The 17,471-nt window shown below is 38.0% G+C and overlaps 1 protein-coding gene across 1 annotated transcript in view; it reads left to right on the plus strand.

Annotated features, from left to right (window-relative positions):
• LOC118836918 (collagen alpha-1(XXVIII) chain-like) overlaps nucleotides 1-17,471 on the plus strand; it is a 38,196-nt gene that overhangs the window by 14,868 nt on the left and 5,857 nt on the right. Inside the window, exons 2-5 of the mRNA XM_036744019.1 lie at nucleotides 3,662-3,820; nucleotides 5,258-5,826; nucleotides 6,605-6,625; nucleotides 9,898-9,957. Coding sequence (XP_036599914.1) covers nucleotides 3,662-3,820; nucleotides 5,258-5,826; nucleotides 6,605-6,625; nucleotides 9,898-9,957 — 809 coding nt within the window. The remainder of the gene's footprint in view (nucleotides 1-3,661; nucleotides 3,821-5,257; nucleotides 5,827-6,604; nucleotides 6,626-9,897; nucleotides 9,958-17,471) is intronic.

The following is a 17,471-nucleotide window of genomic DNA, read 5'->3' on the forward strand; positions in this document are numbered from 1 at the left end:
TATTAGCATCAGTATATAAGGCACTACTCTCTTCTATTAGTCTGAAGAAACCAGTTCTCAGAATATGTTGGACAGCGGATAGGGATCTTGGGATTGACTATGAAACTAAGAAGCTCCAGGTCCAAGGCAGTGATTAAGGAGCCAGCTGGCAGGTAATGAAGGTGAACCAAGGACTCAATTGAGCTTCAAGAGAATAAGAAGCCAACTACAACAATTCTGCAAATATTAGTAACAAAAGAGATCACTGGAAACATTTTATAAAAGGTACAGAGCAAGAGGATACTTATAATCCTGGATTGATTTTGTTCCTTTCTCCTCAAACCCAGGCTACCCCTCTATCAAAGTAAGTCAGAGAATTGAGGCAATTATCCAGGTTACTCAGGAAAAATAAATGTGCTTTTATCGGAATTATCTACGATTATATATATAATATATATGTATATTATATATGTATATATATAGGAAAGTAATGAGTTCCTTGATAGCAAGAATTGTCCAGTTTGACTAAAGATTGATCATAAGGGATTCATAAGGACAGACTATTTACCTTTTATATATGTAAAAAGGATGTTTAAGATTCTTATCAATAATCGGTGAGCTCATAAGAAAAATTGGGGTAAACCTGACTATGATATGAATTTAAAAGGTAAAACCATTTAGGAACTGCTAAAAAGAGTAATTATTTTATACAAATGAGGTGCAAGAGAAAGAATGGATACAGAGGGATTATATGAGGGAGGAGGGCTGATAGTTCTGTAACCTACTTTCATCAGGAATAATGGGTTCAAGAGGGAATAATACACATGCATTTAAAAGATTATTATAAAAGTCTTCTAAATTTAGAAGAAATAAAGTGGTAGGGGCATAGGGAGGGGAGAGAGGACAAGGGAGGGATTTTTAGAGAGGAGAATGAGGGAATAGGCAAAAGGATGTATAGAAGAGTGTTTAGATTTATGGGAATGGGAAGATAGGGGAGGGATCCTTGGAGCAGGGTAGGCAAGTAATAGGGCAAGGTAGTGGGTAGAAGTAAAGTAGAGGAGTCAGGAGGGATAGGAATCAAGAGATACGCACAAACATAAAAACAAAGATCAGGAGTAGAGTAGGTTTGGGAAAGTATATGTGTGTGTATATATATATATATGTGTGTGTGTGTGTGTGTGTGTGTGTGTGTGTGTATGTGTGTATATATGTCTATAGCTATAGGGAAACATATCTAAACCTTATTGCAGCCTTATTGAAGGGAAAAAAGAACAAAGTAAAAAAGTGCACGGCAAAGAACAAAAGAAAACTCACAAGGAAGCAAAGAAAGATGGACAATTCTCAACACCACATGTATTATTTATCATACAGGCTTTCTTGAAATGTAAATTTATTGTTACATATTTTGAGTCCTGACTTATGTTCTGCTATGCACACAACATGCTTTTTTTTCTTTCTCACTTTGAATTTGTTTCAGTATTTAAGTTTATGATATGTTTTGTTTTTTTTTTCTCTATTCTGAATTTGTGTTCTGGCCCTTGAGTCTAAAAAATTTTTTTTAAAAAAAGAAAAAAAGAACTGTCCAGTTTGTATTTTTGTATCTTTAGCACTTGTCAAATTGCCTTGGATGTAAGTATCTAACAAACCCCATGCTTGACCTTGCTTTACTGAAAGAAGGCTGTCCTCTTATTTTAAACTATTCTTTCTTTTTTTTGCAAACAATTAAACTTTATTTAAACCTTACAGATTTGCAGAGTGGAAAATTATTATAAGATCTAATGGCAACAGCATACAAATTCAGCACATAGCAAATAATCAAGCAAAATGTTATATAAAATATGACTTACAATAACCTTTGGAAAAAAGTAGCTCAGCTGTTCATAGGAAAACAATAGGGGCAGCTAGGTAGTGCAGTGAATAGAGGACCAGCCCTGGAGTCAGGAGGACCTGAGTTCAAATCCAGACTCAGACACTTGACACACTTACTAGCTGTGTGACCTTGGGCAAATCACTTAACCCTGATTGCCCTGCCTTCCCCCTCAAAAAAAAAGAAAAACAAAGCTAAGCAAACATAATGTAAACATAGTGATTAGCATATTTTCTAAACCATATCATCTAAAATCATATCAATCATATTATGCTGGACTTTAGTTTGTGATATTGTGATACACATTATTTCTTTGACAGAAATTATTATGTCTCTGTCATCTTAATGATCAATTACTGAATTAGGACTAGGATTTTTTCAGAAGACTGTAGGTTTTTCAGTCTGTGAAGGACATTGCTGATTCAGACTCCACCCAACCTTACAAGGAATTTAATCTGAGATGGGAAAGCTGGTGGGCCTCTGCAAAGGTTCAGGTGGGGATAAATTCTTTGATTAGATTGCCCAAGGCTGGGTAGAAAATGACATCATCAAAATTAAGTCTCTTAGCCCCTTACTAGAATAGGTGCACCTCTCATTGTAATATTCATTCTCTCTCATTAATTATTAGGGGTGAGGAACCTGTGGAGGACACATATAGCCTTCTAAGTCCCTGGGTGCAGCCTTTTGATTGAGTCCAAGTTTTACAGAACAGTTCCTTTTATTAAGGGGATTTGTTCTGTGAAGTTTAGATTCAGCCAACGGGCTGCACCTGATGACCTGAGGTTAACAGTTAACCAATCAGAGTTGATTACAACCCTTAGGAGCACCCACTCTTCCAAGGGCATGGTGAGCCCATCATCATGACTGGTCTTTAGCATTTGAGAGTGTCACTGACCCTATTATTAATAAAATACTAGTATTATTAATAAAATTATTAATTACCCAGAAATTATGTCTCTCAAACTTTTTAAACATCATACATCAAGTACATGTGCATTGTTGAGACCTAGATCTAAGGCAATGGGTGCCTTGACTATCTTTCTCCCTGTAAATGGTGGTGTCATTTAGGACATTCTCTTACTAAATTTCTCCAGAAAAACAATGTAAATGCTGTCAATCTAAAGTTATTTCTGAAGTGCTTAAAGAAGATCCAGATGCAACAAGAGCCAGAATTAGAGTGGAATGGCTGGGGCTTTGCCCAAGAGCACTGAAATTTAGAGGGTACTTAGGGAACTTCTACTCCTCCCGCAGCATAGTTTACTACTCATTTAGCCAAAATGAGTTCAAATAGAAAGCTACCAAATAGACAGCATACTGTATCTACACCCCAAGTGAACGCTTCCCCAAACTGCCTTGCCTTCCCTATGGCCTATGGCCTATGGCCTCCCCAGCCAATGACATTTTGAATAAGACAAATATAGTAAAACAGCATGTTATGATACTGCTCAGATTCCTTTCATAAGGCGTTACCAGATCCTTTTGGCTCTTCAGCAAGCATTGAAAACCTATTGTCTTGACTTATATTAAATGTTGTAACTGAAGGTCTTGGAGGTGATCCAAGACAACCTTTATGCCAAATTTCCCCCAAAGGGCCCAGAACAAGGTAAAGAGTTTCCAGCAGATCACCCTATTTTAATGAAGCATAAGCAACAAAGTGTTAAGTTTGTGAGAGGTTTAAAAAAAAAAACATTTGTCTCCTGGCACTAAGAGCGGAAAGCAGACAGGTTGTCTTTTATAAACCTCATAGCCCTGTGATGTGTACTGTAAATATGGAGTACTTCATAATTACTGCCTTCTGGAATCTTTAGGACTGAGTGGTGCTCATGAAGTCCTGGTGCTTTCTCTTGCTGTTGGAATGCCAGGTGGCTCTGGCCCAGAGTGTCTGTGGCGGAAAAAGAAATGGAGCTAGGAAACCAAAGGCTAAACAAGTTTTATCAAATAATGTTGAAAAACTCCCTGGTTTCAGTAACAAAGGTAAGTGGGCTTCCTTCATATGTTCTTGTTCTAAACTTTGGAGCGTACTACTTCAGAAGTTACTTGTGCTTGATGCTTTCAACTTCACCAAAACATCTGAACAACAGTTTCAAGGGCCTGCTTGTTGGGACTCAGTTTTAGTTATGAGAATTACTGTATGCCCGTGCTACTGCATTCATGAGCCCTCAGTCTCTATGAAATATAATTTACTTTCTCTATTCCACATACCCTTCTCGATATTTCCTTATGAATTTCAACAGGCAATTCTGTGTGCAGCCATTCAGTCCAGAATTGTGTCAAAATTAGGAATAAGGCCCAGGGTAGAAAAGGGATAGGGAAGGACATGTGGGGAAAGTGTAATTACAACCAGAGTCATAACTGGGGGAGTGTGGCTGGGGTGTGATGTCTAGGGTGCCAAGATTTCAAGGGTGCTGTTAGCACTCAAAGTCCCTCAGAAGCATAAAAAGAAATTAGTTTAGATACTAATTAATAATAATAGCAGGTTAAAATGAGTGCATTGGATTAATTTTAAGTGAGTGCTTTCATGAGCAACCATCTCACACCTCATGTGCTAGCCTCCACACTCTTAACATTTGAAGATATGTTTTCAGGGGAGCTAGGTAGCACAGTGGATAAAGTATAGGGCCTGAAGTTAGAAAGACTCGTCTTCCTGAGTTCAAATCTGGCCTCCAACACTTACTAGCTGTGTAACCCTGGCCAAGTCACTTAACCCTGTTTGCTTCGGTTTCCTTATCTGTAAAATGAGCTGGAGAAGGAAATAGCAAACCACTGTAGTATCTTTGCCAAGAAAACCCCAAGTCGGATCTCAGAACGGTCAGACACAAATGAAAAATTACTGATTTTCATGGGTACAAAAATACTAGTTACTCTAATGAAAATATTGGTTACAGTTACAGTTTCAATTACAATTGAAAAATCAATCCATGGTAGGCCAAGGCTTCTCCCCTGTATCAGAGCAATTTTCCAGAGGCAGAAAGTTTTTCTGTGTCTTAAACCCCAATGGAAAGGTGTATTTGTGATCAGACATATGAAACATGTTGTTCAGTCATTTCTGACTCTTCGTGACCCATTTGGAGGGTTTTCCTGGCAAAGATATTGGAATGGTTTGCCACTTCTTCCTCCAGCTCATTTGACAGATGAGGAAACTGAGGCAAATAAAGTGACTTACCCAAGGTCACACAGCTAGTAAGTGTCTGAGGCCAGATTTAAACTTAGGAAAATGAGTCTTCTGACTTCAGGACCAGAACTCGATCCCCTGCGCTACCTAGCTGTCCCATATTAAACAGAGTATCTCACATTTGATCCATTTGACAAGATTGAAGTAGCCCTTTGGGGTCCACTTTTGAACTTTTAAAAAAATAAGCAACACATTTTTGTGGCATAGCTAAACAATTATGTTTAACAATTATTCCACAGATAAAGACTGTATCCTAGAAATGGCCTTTTTGCTTGATAGTTCTGAAGATGTGGGCAATTATTATCACGAGCAGCAAAAGAAATTTGTGTTGGAAACGGTGAATAAGATGAAAGGTCTACAACTCACTTCTGGGCATACCCTCCAATGGAAAATGTCCTTACTGCAGTATAGCAGTACTGTCCTCATGAAGCAGACCTTCCACAGCTGGGAGGGTCCTGAAGACTTCCAGAGCCATGTTGCATCCATCACACCCACTGGTCCTGGAGCATATATGACTTATGCCATAACCAACTTAACATGGCTGTATAAGACAGAAAGCATTCCTGGCAGTGCCAAGGTTGCAGTGCTCTTTATAGATGGAGCAAAACATGCAAGAAACACAGATATTTCTGCAGCTTCTAGGAAGGCTAAAAACCAAGGCATCATCTTCCTTGTGGTGGGATTGTCCAGTGTAGCTGAAGAGACAGCCAGTGCTGCCATACTGTATCGCCTTGCCAGGGTTCCTGCCTCTCAAGTTGTCTTTAGTCTACAGGAGAAAGAAGTGGTGGAAAAGGTTCTTAAAAAAACAGTATGTACCAAGCTTATTATTTTTTCAAATCTATCTGCCCAATGTATTTACCAATTAAAATTTAAAAAAACAAAACCCTCTAACAGAGGTTTTTAACATGAGATCTTTTATTTTTTGATAACCATATTTCAATATAACTGATTTCCTATGTATTAGTATTTTAGTAATCCTGTTTTGTATTATGTGTTTAAAAACCTTATTCTGAGGAGTCTGTAGGCTTACCCAAACTGCCAAAAGGGTCCATGACATAAAGAAAGATTATAAACCTCTGTACTAATAAAAACCACCTTGTGGTTTCTTAGCATAGGTATATAAATTTTGCTAATTAAATCAATTTTTTCATTAATATTTTGTTGACGAAGGCTTCAGGCCATTGGTTCCAGATTAGTTTACAAAGCCACAGGGCATTTGCTTAGTTGGCCTCCTTCTCTTAGGAGAACTTTTTCCAGTCTGGAATTCATCTGTGTAGTAGGTGGAAGCCCTGTCTGCTTATTTCTTTCAAGGTTTCCATTCACCTCTCATCTCGCCCTTCAGACGCCTGCGTGATAATGCACGCTCATGAGATACAAAGCTGATGAGCTTTTCTTTGTAGCTATAAACTATGTTAATTTTAGCCTCTTGCTTGCCAAGTGAGAACAATATCGGTTATTATTTTAGCAGGAAGGCAGAGACCGTATTTTTAGTTTTATAATCATCTACTTAACAGAGTGTATTTTTTTCTTTAAGTGGAGAATGGCCTATTATTTTAAATTTTTTTATTTCATTTTTACATTCACAGAAAGAACTGACAGAGGAAAAGGTAAGTGTTATTTATATAAACTTGGTAAATAGTTATTGTTCATTCACATTTCATTGCATGAGAAATTATATATAACACACACATATATACGCATATATGTATATACACATATATGTATATATAAAATGCTTTGCGAACCTTGAAGCCATTATATAAATGTTTAGCTACTACTATAATTGCAATTTTTCTATATTTTGGTTTTCTGTATGGTATAGTAGAAAAGGCAGTTTATTCATTAAAAGTCAGGAGAACTGAATTACAGTTTTGTTTCTGCCTGTAAATTAATCATAGCCTTGTGTAAGTCACTTATATTCTAGACTTCCATTGTCTTTTCTGTAAAATGGAGAGGTATGTGACTTCCAGAGTTACAATTCCATTCTAAGCCTTCTCCATTCATACCTGGAAAATGGAATGTTTGTGAATTCCAGTCCACACTACCAACTTTCAATTGACATTTCAAACTCCATGTTCTATAGGCTTCTCATACTCACCACATCCAAAACAGAACACATTATCTTTCCCCTTGAACCCACTCCTCTTCCAAAATTCCCTGTTTCTGTTGAGGGCATCCTTCCACGATCTCAGGTTGCAACCTCAGCATTAGACTTGACTCGTCACTCTCCTGCATCCTACTTATCTATCCAGTTACTGAATGTTGTCCCTCCCACATTTTCAACATGTGTCATAGCTGACCTTTTCTCCCTGCTTGCCGGGCCTTCATCACCTCTTTGCTGTTATTGTTCGGTTGTTTCAGTCACGTCCGACTTCATGACCCCATTTGGGGTTTTCTTAGCAGAGATACTGGAGCGGTTTGCTGTGTCCTTCTCTAGCTCATTTTACAGATGAGAAAACTGAGGCAAACAGGGTTAAGTGACTTGCCCAGGGTCTCACGGCTAATAAGTGTCAGAGGCCAAATTTGAACTCAGGTCTTCCTGATTCCAGGCCCAGTGCTTTATCCACTGTGCCACTGAGCTGCCCCTCATTACCTGTAGGCTGAACTATTGTGATAGTTTCCCAACTGATCTCTCTACCTTGTGTCTCCAATTCTTCCTTCGTGATTCCCAAAGTGATTTTTCCCAAAATATGGGTCTGACTGACCTTGTCATTCCCCTACTCAATGGCTGGCTCCCTATTGTCTTTAAAATAACAATAATAAACATTTCTATAGTGCTTACTCTGTACCAAGTGATTTACAATTACTCTCTCACTCGATGCTCACAACAACCCTACCTAATAGGTAGGTGTTATTATTATCCCCATTTTACAGATGTGGAAATTGAGGCAAACAGAAGTGAAGTCACTTACCCATTGTCACACAACTAGTAAACTTCTGAGGCTTGATTTGAACTTAGGTCTTCCTTACTCCTGCCTCGTACAGCTGACCTATGGGCAGCTAGGTGGAACAATGAATAAAGTGCAGGTCCTACATTCAGAAGACTCATCTTCCTGAGTTCAGATCTAGCCTTAGACACTTACTAGCAGTGTGACCCTGGGCAAGTCACTTAACCCTGTTTGCCTCAGTTTCCTCACCTGTAAAATGAGCTGGAGAAGGAAATGGCAAACCACTCCAGTATCTTTGCCAAGGAAAACCCCAAATGGGGTCACAAAAAATTGGACACTACTGAAAATGACAGAGCAACTTCCCTACTCCAAGCTTGCATTTTATCCACTGCACCACCCAGCTATACAAGTAAAATATAAACTTCTCCTTTGGTGTCTTAAATCCACACCCACCCTAACCCTGACCTGCCTTCCCAGGTTTATGATAGCATTTCTCTCCTCATGACTCTGTATGGGCCAAACCAACTGGCCTTTTTTGCCGCTCCTCACTTAACATACCCTCTCCTGTCTCTGTGTCTTTGCATCGGCTAGTCCATATCCCTGAAATGCACTCTTTCCTCACCTTCACCATTTGCAATCTCTTCTTTCCTTCCAGACTTTGCTTAAGTACTACCTTTCCTGATCAGCCTTCCTTTCTCCTAAAACTCCATTTCAAGGAGTATGCAGTGACTATTTAACAACCAGCTCTCCAGAAACACAAGTCACACTTTTAGGTTTAATCTGCACTATTAATATTTTTCACCACTTTCTTAAGTCTAGACAATCAACAAAACAATAAGACACCTCTGATTTCTAGCATTTGCCAATTCCCAAGGTATAAATGATCCCAGTAAAAATTTAACTATTGGCTCTCCCAAGCTAGTATAAGCTGGCTCCAGCATACACCTGCCTCCCTCCCCAAATTACCTTATATTTATTTTATATATATTCCTATCTATATGTACATGTCTCCCTTTTACCATGTAAACTCTTTTTTTTCCTTTATATCTCCAGCACCCAACACAGGGTTTAGTATCCAGTAGGCATTTGATAAATGTTTGTTTATTGGTTGGTTATCATTATAGTTCTTATTGATGACAATTTTGTAATCCTGTAACATTCAAAGAAAAGGTAAGGTAACATATTAGATAAAGGACTGATCTTGTAGTCAGAAAAACCCTATCTTCAAGGTCTACCTCTGACCTAGTAACCCTGGAAAAGTCACTAAACTTTTCTTTTTTTTTCCTGGTTTAATATATTTTTTTATTTTGAGAAAAAAGTTCCAAACATCAGGCTGTTTCACATGAATAACTCACAATATCAACTTTAGAAAACAAAGTCTGTTTAAAAAATATATAAGCACACACTAATTCCTCTTCTGAAAGTACCTCTTTACGGTCACTAAACTTTTCAATCCTCTCAGGCAACACTCTTAAGACTAATTGCTTGAGGCGGCTGCTGAGGGAATTTCCATACCAGGAGTTCCCCATCCTGATGAAATTGGAGGTCCAGGTCAAAAAGAAATCTTTTTTAAAATATTTCCATTACTTTACAAAGCTGTAACCAAACTTATTTGCTCTTCTAATTTTGAAGATAATTGCTTTCAATATAAATAGTCAAGTAAACATGTTGTCTTATTAGCGTAGTACCAGAAAATAGTTCTCTTTTGAAGAAGCTAGCTTACAGATTTAACAGCTTTCTAAGTGGAACCTTTCTCAGTTAATTTTTTTGCTAAGTGGTGCTGATACAAATTAAATTTCTTTTTTCCTCGTACTGCCTGAAATTTTTAAATGTGCTCATTGATTTTCTTGGTTAATTCCTCTTAATTTCTGGCTAATTTTTTAAAGGCTTTTCTCTTGTTTACAGATTCTATGTTATTGCTGTTCTTTTATTTTTCTCCTTACCAATTCCATTTAAATGTCCTCATTGACAGCAGATCCTTTTTTTTGCAGTGCCTTCAAACTTCTGCATGCTTGTGTGAGAAAGGGGAAAGAGACTTTCCCTGCCCTGCTGTAAGTAATTTTAACTTTCTGTGTTCCTGCTTCTGCTTTTGCATAACAAATAAGTCTAATTAAGCCAGTTCCTCCTAGATGGTCATTATTACTAATTAATAGGTATTATTACTAGGAAATAGCACTACACAAAGTGAAAGGAATACAGAACAATTATCCAGGCTAATTATCCACTCAGAATGGATACTTCTGTGCCACAAGTGAATTTTTTGGCCTGAATTTTTGTATTAATTGCCTACATTGATAAGAATCAAGCAGGTTTTCACTGAACCTCCTTCTCACTTTTGTTCTGTATAGACAGGACAAAGTTTAGGTTGCTTCATACAGCAAACTCCACTAATTTGGCTTTTTTGAACATTAGAAAAGGCACTCTGCTGAGGTTTACCTCTGAATTGTAAATTATTTCTGGGGGAATATTTAAAACGCTTAGGAGACTAACTTTCTGGGTACCTGCAAGCATTTTAGAGTCATCATTTACATACCAATAAGTATTATACACTATAGGCACTGCAGTGAATAATAAGCCAGACCCAGAATTGATTGGAAGAGAGCATGGGTGGCTCAGTGGTATAATGTTTACCTGCAGGTACAATTTTCAGGGCTTCCAAGTACCTTGATGAAACAGCATGGAGTGGATAGAGTGCTAGATTTAGGGCCAGGAAGACCTCAGTTCAAATCCTAGATACTAATTAGCTGTGTGATACTGGTCAAGTCACTTAACTTCTCTGTGCCTCAGTTTCCTCATCTATAAAATGAGGTGGATGGGATTAGTGGCTTCTACCTCTAAATCTATGATCCTAATAAAGTACACAGCACTTCCAATAATACCAAGCTGCCTCCTGACATAAAAACCCATTTTTGACACCAACAATTCCTTCCACAACATATCATATTCCATTATTTCATCATGCTGTGAAGGTGACCCTAGGTTCCAGAAAGCTGAGCTAGCAAAGCCCAAGCTCTGCTAAGATCCACCATCTTAGAAAGGCTTTGTTTGGGGTACAATCCCAGCAACAGACTCTACCTGTTTTCTAAGGAGCAGCCTAGCTACATACAAAGAGGGTGACCACTGGATGATGAATTTTTGGCCCTGGTTACACGTGATACTTGGATTCTTCCATGAATTTGTAGTCTCATTGATGTGAGTACTCTCCAATGCTGCAGATCTCAACCAATCCTCATCCTATGTAACTTTTATGCATCTTTCCAAAAATCTTCCATAGGAGGTCTTCCCAGTGTGCATGAAGGCCTTCTTCTCTATCTCTTGATACTGTATAGGTACCCATACAGGTTGCCCATATGTGACCTGCCAACCTCCCTTTATTGTTATCTCTGATGACATTCTTTATTATTGCCTTTCTCTTGGAACAACTCTTTGGTGGTAATATGTTACAACTTACTCATTTCTGCTATACACTTCTTCATTACCTTTTAGGTGACCTAAAATTATAGTTCTTCAAGTACTATCACATTCTATAACTCCCAGACACACAGTATCATAGCAATAATATTGATGTTAAAAATGGTGGATCTTTGTTTAAGGGAGACATTGAGTATCATTAATAGCAAAGGGCAGTTTTCCAAAGGCAATCCAGCTTGTTCACCCATTCCTTTTCAGTTCATTGACTATTCATAGTATCTGTTCAAGTTCAGTATACTGATGGACGAGCATCATGAACCATCCATCCAACTATAAATCGTAAAATGGAAAGTAGGCATTCTTCATTCACTTGAGACAGCTGCTGAGGGAGTTTCCACACCAGGAGCTCCCCTCTCCTGATGAAATTGGAGGTCCAGGTCAAAAAGAAATCTTTTTAAAATATTTCCATTACTTTACAAAGCTGTAAACAAATTTATTTACTCTTCTAATTTTAAAAATAATTGCTTTCAATATAGTCAAGTAAACATGTTTTCTAATAAGCATGGTACCAGAAAATAGTTGTCTTTTGAAGCAATCAGTTTACAGATTTAACCGTTATTGTAGATGGTTCATTGTAGATGGTTAGGTCAAACTCTTTTTAGTGATTATATATCTCATTTAGGAGGATGTACCATGTCATCTGCAAACAGAAACATCTAACGAGCCTTACCATTTGTAGGAAATCTTCCCATTTGGACATTACACTGAACATTCTCCATGATGGTAGCAAACACCACATCTCTCTTCCTCTGTTTTATGCCTCACTTGAAGTTAATCATCAGAGGATAATTGAATGGAGTACTCATTGTTGTTACATTTTTCAAAAACTCACATGATTTTGCCACATGCATGAGAAGATACCTTTATGGTGCAGTAAAGTGAGTGCTAGCTCTGGAGCCAAAGAACCGTGGTTCAAATGTCAGCTCTGATGATTACTACCTGTGTGACCTTGGGCAAGTATTTAACTTTCTCGGGCCCCAGTTTTTTCATCTGTGAAATTAAGGTGTATGACTAAATGGCTTCTGAGGTCCATTCCAATTCAGTTCTGTAATCCTGGAATCCTTCGAGGCAGTATTTTGTTTTACTGAATCAAATGTATTTTTACAGCCAACGAACAATCAGAACAGCTGGCTCGTATATTCTCTAAACTTCAATCAATTACGTGACTGTAAAGTGTGGTCTACCATAGAGTATTTATTATGCAAATCTGCCTATTGCCTTTTCAAACTTTCGTTCCTTCAAGGATATCCTTAAGGCAGGGGTAAGTGATTCTTACAAATATTTTGTAGAGAGAGGAAAGTGGAAATATGTAGTAATGTATATTTTCTCACTCACCTTTTTTAGCTAAGAATAAGATCTAAGATTTTTTTTTTCTTAACTTTTGGTATCCTCTCCCTTTTAAGCATCTTGAAAATCAGTCCCTTGGCAACCTCAAAATTGTATCACAAGCAGATGAAAAATAGAAAAGATTTGTCAAGATTTCTTTAACAAACTATTTTTCTCCATCAACGACAAGAGGAACACTGCACTTGAACGCTAAAATAACAGTCCTTGTTATGCTTCATGAGGAAGTGAAAAGGACACTCAAGAAAATAACTATGGAAATAAGATCTGAACCAGGACAGAAGAAGTCTATGCCGGAGGCAACACAATTTTGAGGTCATTAAGGGATTGATTTTCAATATAGATGAGAAAAAGGGGAGAAAACAAAAAACTCAAGAAAATATTATTATTGCAAAAAATGCTGATTGAGTCAATACCAATTACTACTTTTCCAGCTATACAAAATCTCCATAAAAACCATCTATTGATGAGAATCATCATATTAAGGGCACCATTGGTGAAGTATGAAAAAAGAAACAGGCAGGCTTTTATGAGTGAAATTCTTTTTTCCATTTTATATCTTTATTACACAAATTTATTACCTCTCCCTCCCATTTCTCCACCACAAGTGAACTATTAAAATTTTTTTAAAACCCTCTTAACAAATATGTACAGCTCAATAAAACAAATTCCCACATTGACTATGTACAAAAAGGAGGGTCTTACTCTGAATTTTAAGTCTATTTCTTTCTAGCAAGATGTACATAGCAAGCTTCTTCAGTCCCCTGGACTCATAGTTTAGCATTGATCAGAGTTCTAAAGTCTCTAGAAGTTGTCTTTCTTTATAGAGCTGTTATCATTACATCAATTGCTCTCCTAGCTTTGTTCACTTCACTCTACATCACTTCCTAAAGGTTTTCCAAGTTTCTTCTAAAATTGCCCATTTCATCATTTCTTATGGCACAATAATATTCCATTACATTCATATAACTTTCTCTGAATAGGTGGGTACCCCCTTAGTTTCCAGTTTTTAGCCACTATGAAAGAGCTACTATGAATATTTTTGTACATATGAGTCATTTTCCTTTTTCTTTGATCTCTTTGGGGTATCAGCCTAGAAATGTCATAGTTGGGTCAAGGGGTATGGACAGGTTAGTCACTTTGGGGGCATAGTTCCAAATCACTTTCCAGAATGGCTGGACCAAATTACAGCTTCCCTAAGCATGCCTATTTGCTCTCCAACATTTGCCAGTTTTCTCTTTTGAAATCTTTGCCAATCTGATAAGTGTGAAGTGGTATGTTATCATTGTTTTAATTAGCATTTTTTCTAATGATTAGTAATTTGGAGAATTTTTCATATGGGTATCATTAACTTCAATTTCTTCTTTTGAGAACTGCCTATTCACATCTTTTGTCCATTTATCTATTGAGGAATGGCTCTTAGTCTTAAGTTTATATTAGTTCCTTTTATGTCTTGGACAAGAGATATTTAGCAGAAAAGCTTGCTACAAAGATTTTTTCCCAGTTGCATATTTCCCTTCCAATCTTAAGTACATTAGTCTTATTTGTCTAAAATTTTTTCATTTTCTGTAATCAAAAGTGTTAATATCTGTTATGATCTTCTCTATCTCTTGTTGGTCATTAACTCTTTTCCTATCCATAGAATTTCTTCCTTGCCCATCTAATTTATTTATGTAACTCAGGGCTTAAGCCTGTATTTGCATAAGGCTTTCCTCATTGGTAAACAGACTAATTTACTCCATGTTCCAAGCCTGCATGAGGAGTAGAGTTGGCAAGAGCTTGAGAGAGTAGAGAGTGTAGTCTTCTGGCTTCAAGAGAAGAAACATACTTCTGGCTTCAAGAGAGGAAACATACAGTTCCCAATTCTATTCAAGTCCCTGAAGGGAAAGAAAGACTCTGGGAAGAAGGTGACATGTAGACAAGCAGGTACCTTGGAAAGGTCCCACTTCTCAGCTTCCACACTAGCTAGAGACTTTGGGGAATTTCACCTTAAATGAGATTGTAAAAATTCTATATCTCTCTCTCTCTCTCTCTCTCTCTCTCTCTCTCTCTCTCTCTCTCTCTCATAGGTCACTCCCAGTGGGAGAACTCATTCATTCTCTATTGCCTAGTATACTCTTATCTGTATAATGTCTCTGATTTCTTTTTGTTTGGATAAATACATTTGGGAAATTACTCCTTATAACTTACATCTTCCCCCCACCCCCACATTGGTCCAGTGACACTGTCCTCCTTGCTATTTCTCAAATAAGACACTCCATCTTACAGCTCCAAGCATTTTCACTGGCTAATCACTCCCTATTTATCCTATATATGACTTGTTTGTACATAATTGTTAGACTGTGAGCTTCTTGAGAGCAGGAGCTCTCTTTTGCCTTTCTTTGTATCCTTAACATTTAGCACAGTGCTTGGTACATAGTAGATGCTTACTTAATAAATGCTTATTGATTCACTCACTCACTCACTAACTTTTAATGACTGAAACAAAAACCCATTTCTTATGCTAATATTACTCCAATGGTCCTCTGTGTCTACAATCCATGGAATTCACAATTTCTGAAAAATCAAAATTGCTATAAAAGGGCAATGGAAAGGTGTTTAGTGGGTTCACTATGTTAATTTAATGTTTTAGTGTACCAGCAGTCTCACTTATGTAGGCACTCCCTGCAATGATTCAGGTTGTAACCCAGCCAAACTTTCTTATTCTGCATGAATCTTGTCCATGTAAATCCTCTACATAGGTTTCACCCAATGCATTTAGAGGATCCTTCCTCTAAGTCTCTTGAAACTATCTGGGTACCAATGGAACACATGGTCTAACTGTCTGTTATCCTTTGTTCTTGCTATATGTCTAACTGTACTTTTCCATTCATAAATTTCCTTGATGCCTTCAGTCATGCCACTTTTTCACTGGTAATACATTGCAGGTACCTGATTCCTGTCACTGCTAGAGTCAAGGGTTTACATCCCTCAGGGCTGCAAAGCTATCTCAGAGCAGTCACTAGGTCTGCAGGGCTCAGATTTGTTCCAATTGACTGGTTGCTCCAGTAGGATGTTTCTGCCATCTGTCACTGTAGTGCTAAGGTCTCTGGAGCCCCCTGCTGGGAGAACGGGACCTGAAATCTGACAGCCTCCCAGCCACCATGAGCCTTTATGTGTAGTGCACATCAGGCAGACAGAAAAGGCTAACATGTGCCAATGATTAGGACAATTACCAAGACTAAGAGAAAACTTCCCCTGCTAAGAAAAAGATAGGTTTCAAATTAAGATCCAGAAGAGCATAAAGCAGAAGGCAAACTGAGACCTGTTTCTCTGGGGGCAGAACAGAGATTTCAAGCTAGGCAGCTTTGCATGGCAATCAGGAGTGCTAGAAAAAAATTATGTAGCCTGCATGCATTCCCTGCCTCTGCCTTGCTGGGAGCCATGAATGTAGTCATAAAGAGTGGGCTAGATTGCCTCTCAGAAATTGTTCATTGCTTTTAATGATTCTCAAGCTTCTCTCAGAAACAAAAATCCATCTTTTTAATGCCAATATTCTTCCAATTGCCCTATACACCCACAAATCATGGAATACCACACTCTCTGAGAATCAAAATTATCATCCAGCATTGAGACTTTTTTTCTAAAGCAGAGAGAACAGACGAAAGGCCAAAAAGAAGCAGACGGGTAGGACAGCTTTGAAAGCTACAGGTTGAGCTTAGTGTTTGCTTTTTTTTTTAAGTAAGCTGCACATAATAGAGATTTGAAGTTTAATGTGTAATTGTCTTCTGGTCATAGTCTGGATCTGATCTGCCCTCTTCTGACTCAACCATGCCAGTCAAATATGGGTTTTGACAGTGTTTACTACAATATAGCATTACCTATATAGCTAGTAGATCCTCAGAACCCTACAACAGCCCCCTTTCTCTTGTTAGTCTAAGGGGGAAAAAAATTTCGGTTCAAGCAAATGTTCCTGATCACAACCCCTTAAAGGGATAGCATTGCCACCATACAGAAGGAGTGCCCTGAGATACATATCCAAGGCTTGACTCCCTTCCTACTAAATGCTGGTTAGACAAAGATGATATGTTACAAATAGCAAATAAACACATCCAAGGCAATAGCAAACAAATCAGAGAAGTATAAAATAACAATATACCAGACAATACACAAAATGAATGAGCTCTTCTGTTGGGAACAAGATATTTCAGCTCAACAGAGAGAGAGAGAGAGAGAGAGAGAGAGAGCCAGGTCTAACCCAGGGAAATTCGCTGAAGTCTCTAGTGTGGTAAACTGGCGATAGCGACGTGTTGGAGGCACTTACTCCTCTACAGCTTCTTCCTGGAGCCCCTCTCCCTTCAGAGAGCTTTCCTTGAAGAGATTCTCTCTCTCTCTCTCTCTCCCTCTCTCTCTCTCTCTCTCTCTCTCTCTCTCTCTCTCTCTCAATTTCTCTCAATCTCTCTCTCTCTCAATCTCTCTCAATCTTTCTCTCTCTCTCTCAATCTCTCTCTCTCTCTCTCTCTCTCTCTCTCTCAAGTGAAAACCAAAAAGTAAAATATCTTTCTTCTCCCAAGATCTCACCAAGTCTACCCTTCATAAAAGCATGGTTAAGTACTCACTCTCCACCAATAAGGAGATTCTTAGACAAATAGCCTGGATCCCAGAGTTACAAATGAATAAATGAATGAATGAATGGTATTGGCATCATTTAAATTCCAATAAAACTGCACTTATTTGTATATATCTCATCCTTCAGATTTTTTGATCATTT

This window comes from Trichosurus vulpecula, chromosome 2, assembly GCF_011100635.1.
Source record: "Trichosurus vulpecula isolate mTriVul1 chromosome 2, mTriVul1.pri, whole genome shotgun sequence".
NCBI classification, from domain to species: domain Eukaryota; kingdom Metazoa; phylum Chordata; class Mammalia; order Diprotodontia; family Phalangeridae; genus Trichosurus; species Trichosurus vulpecula.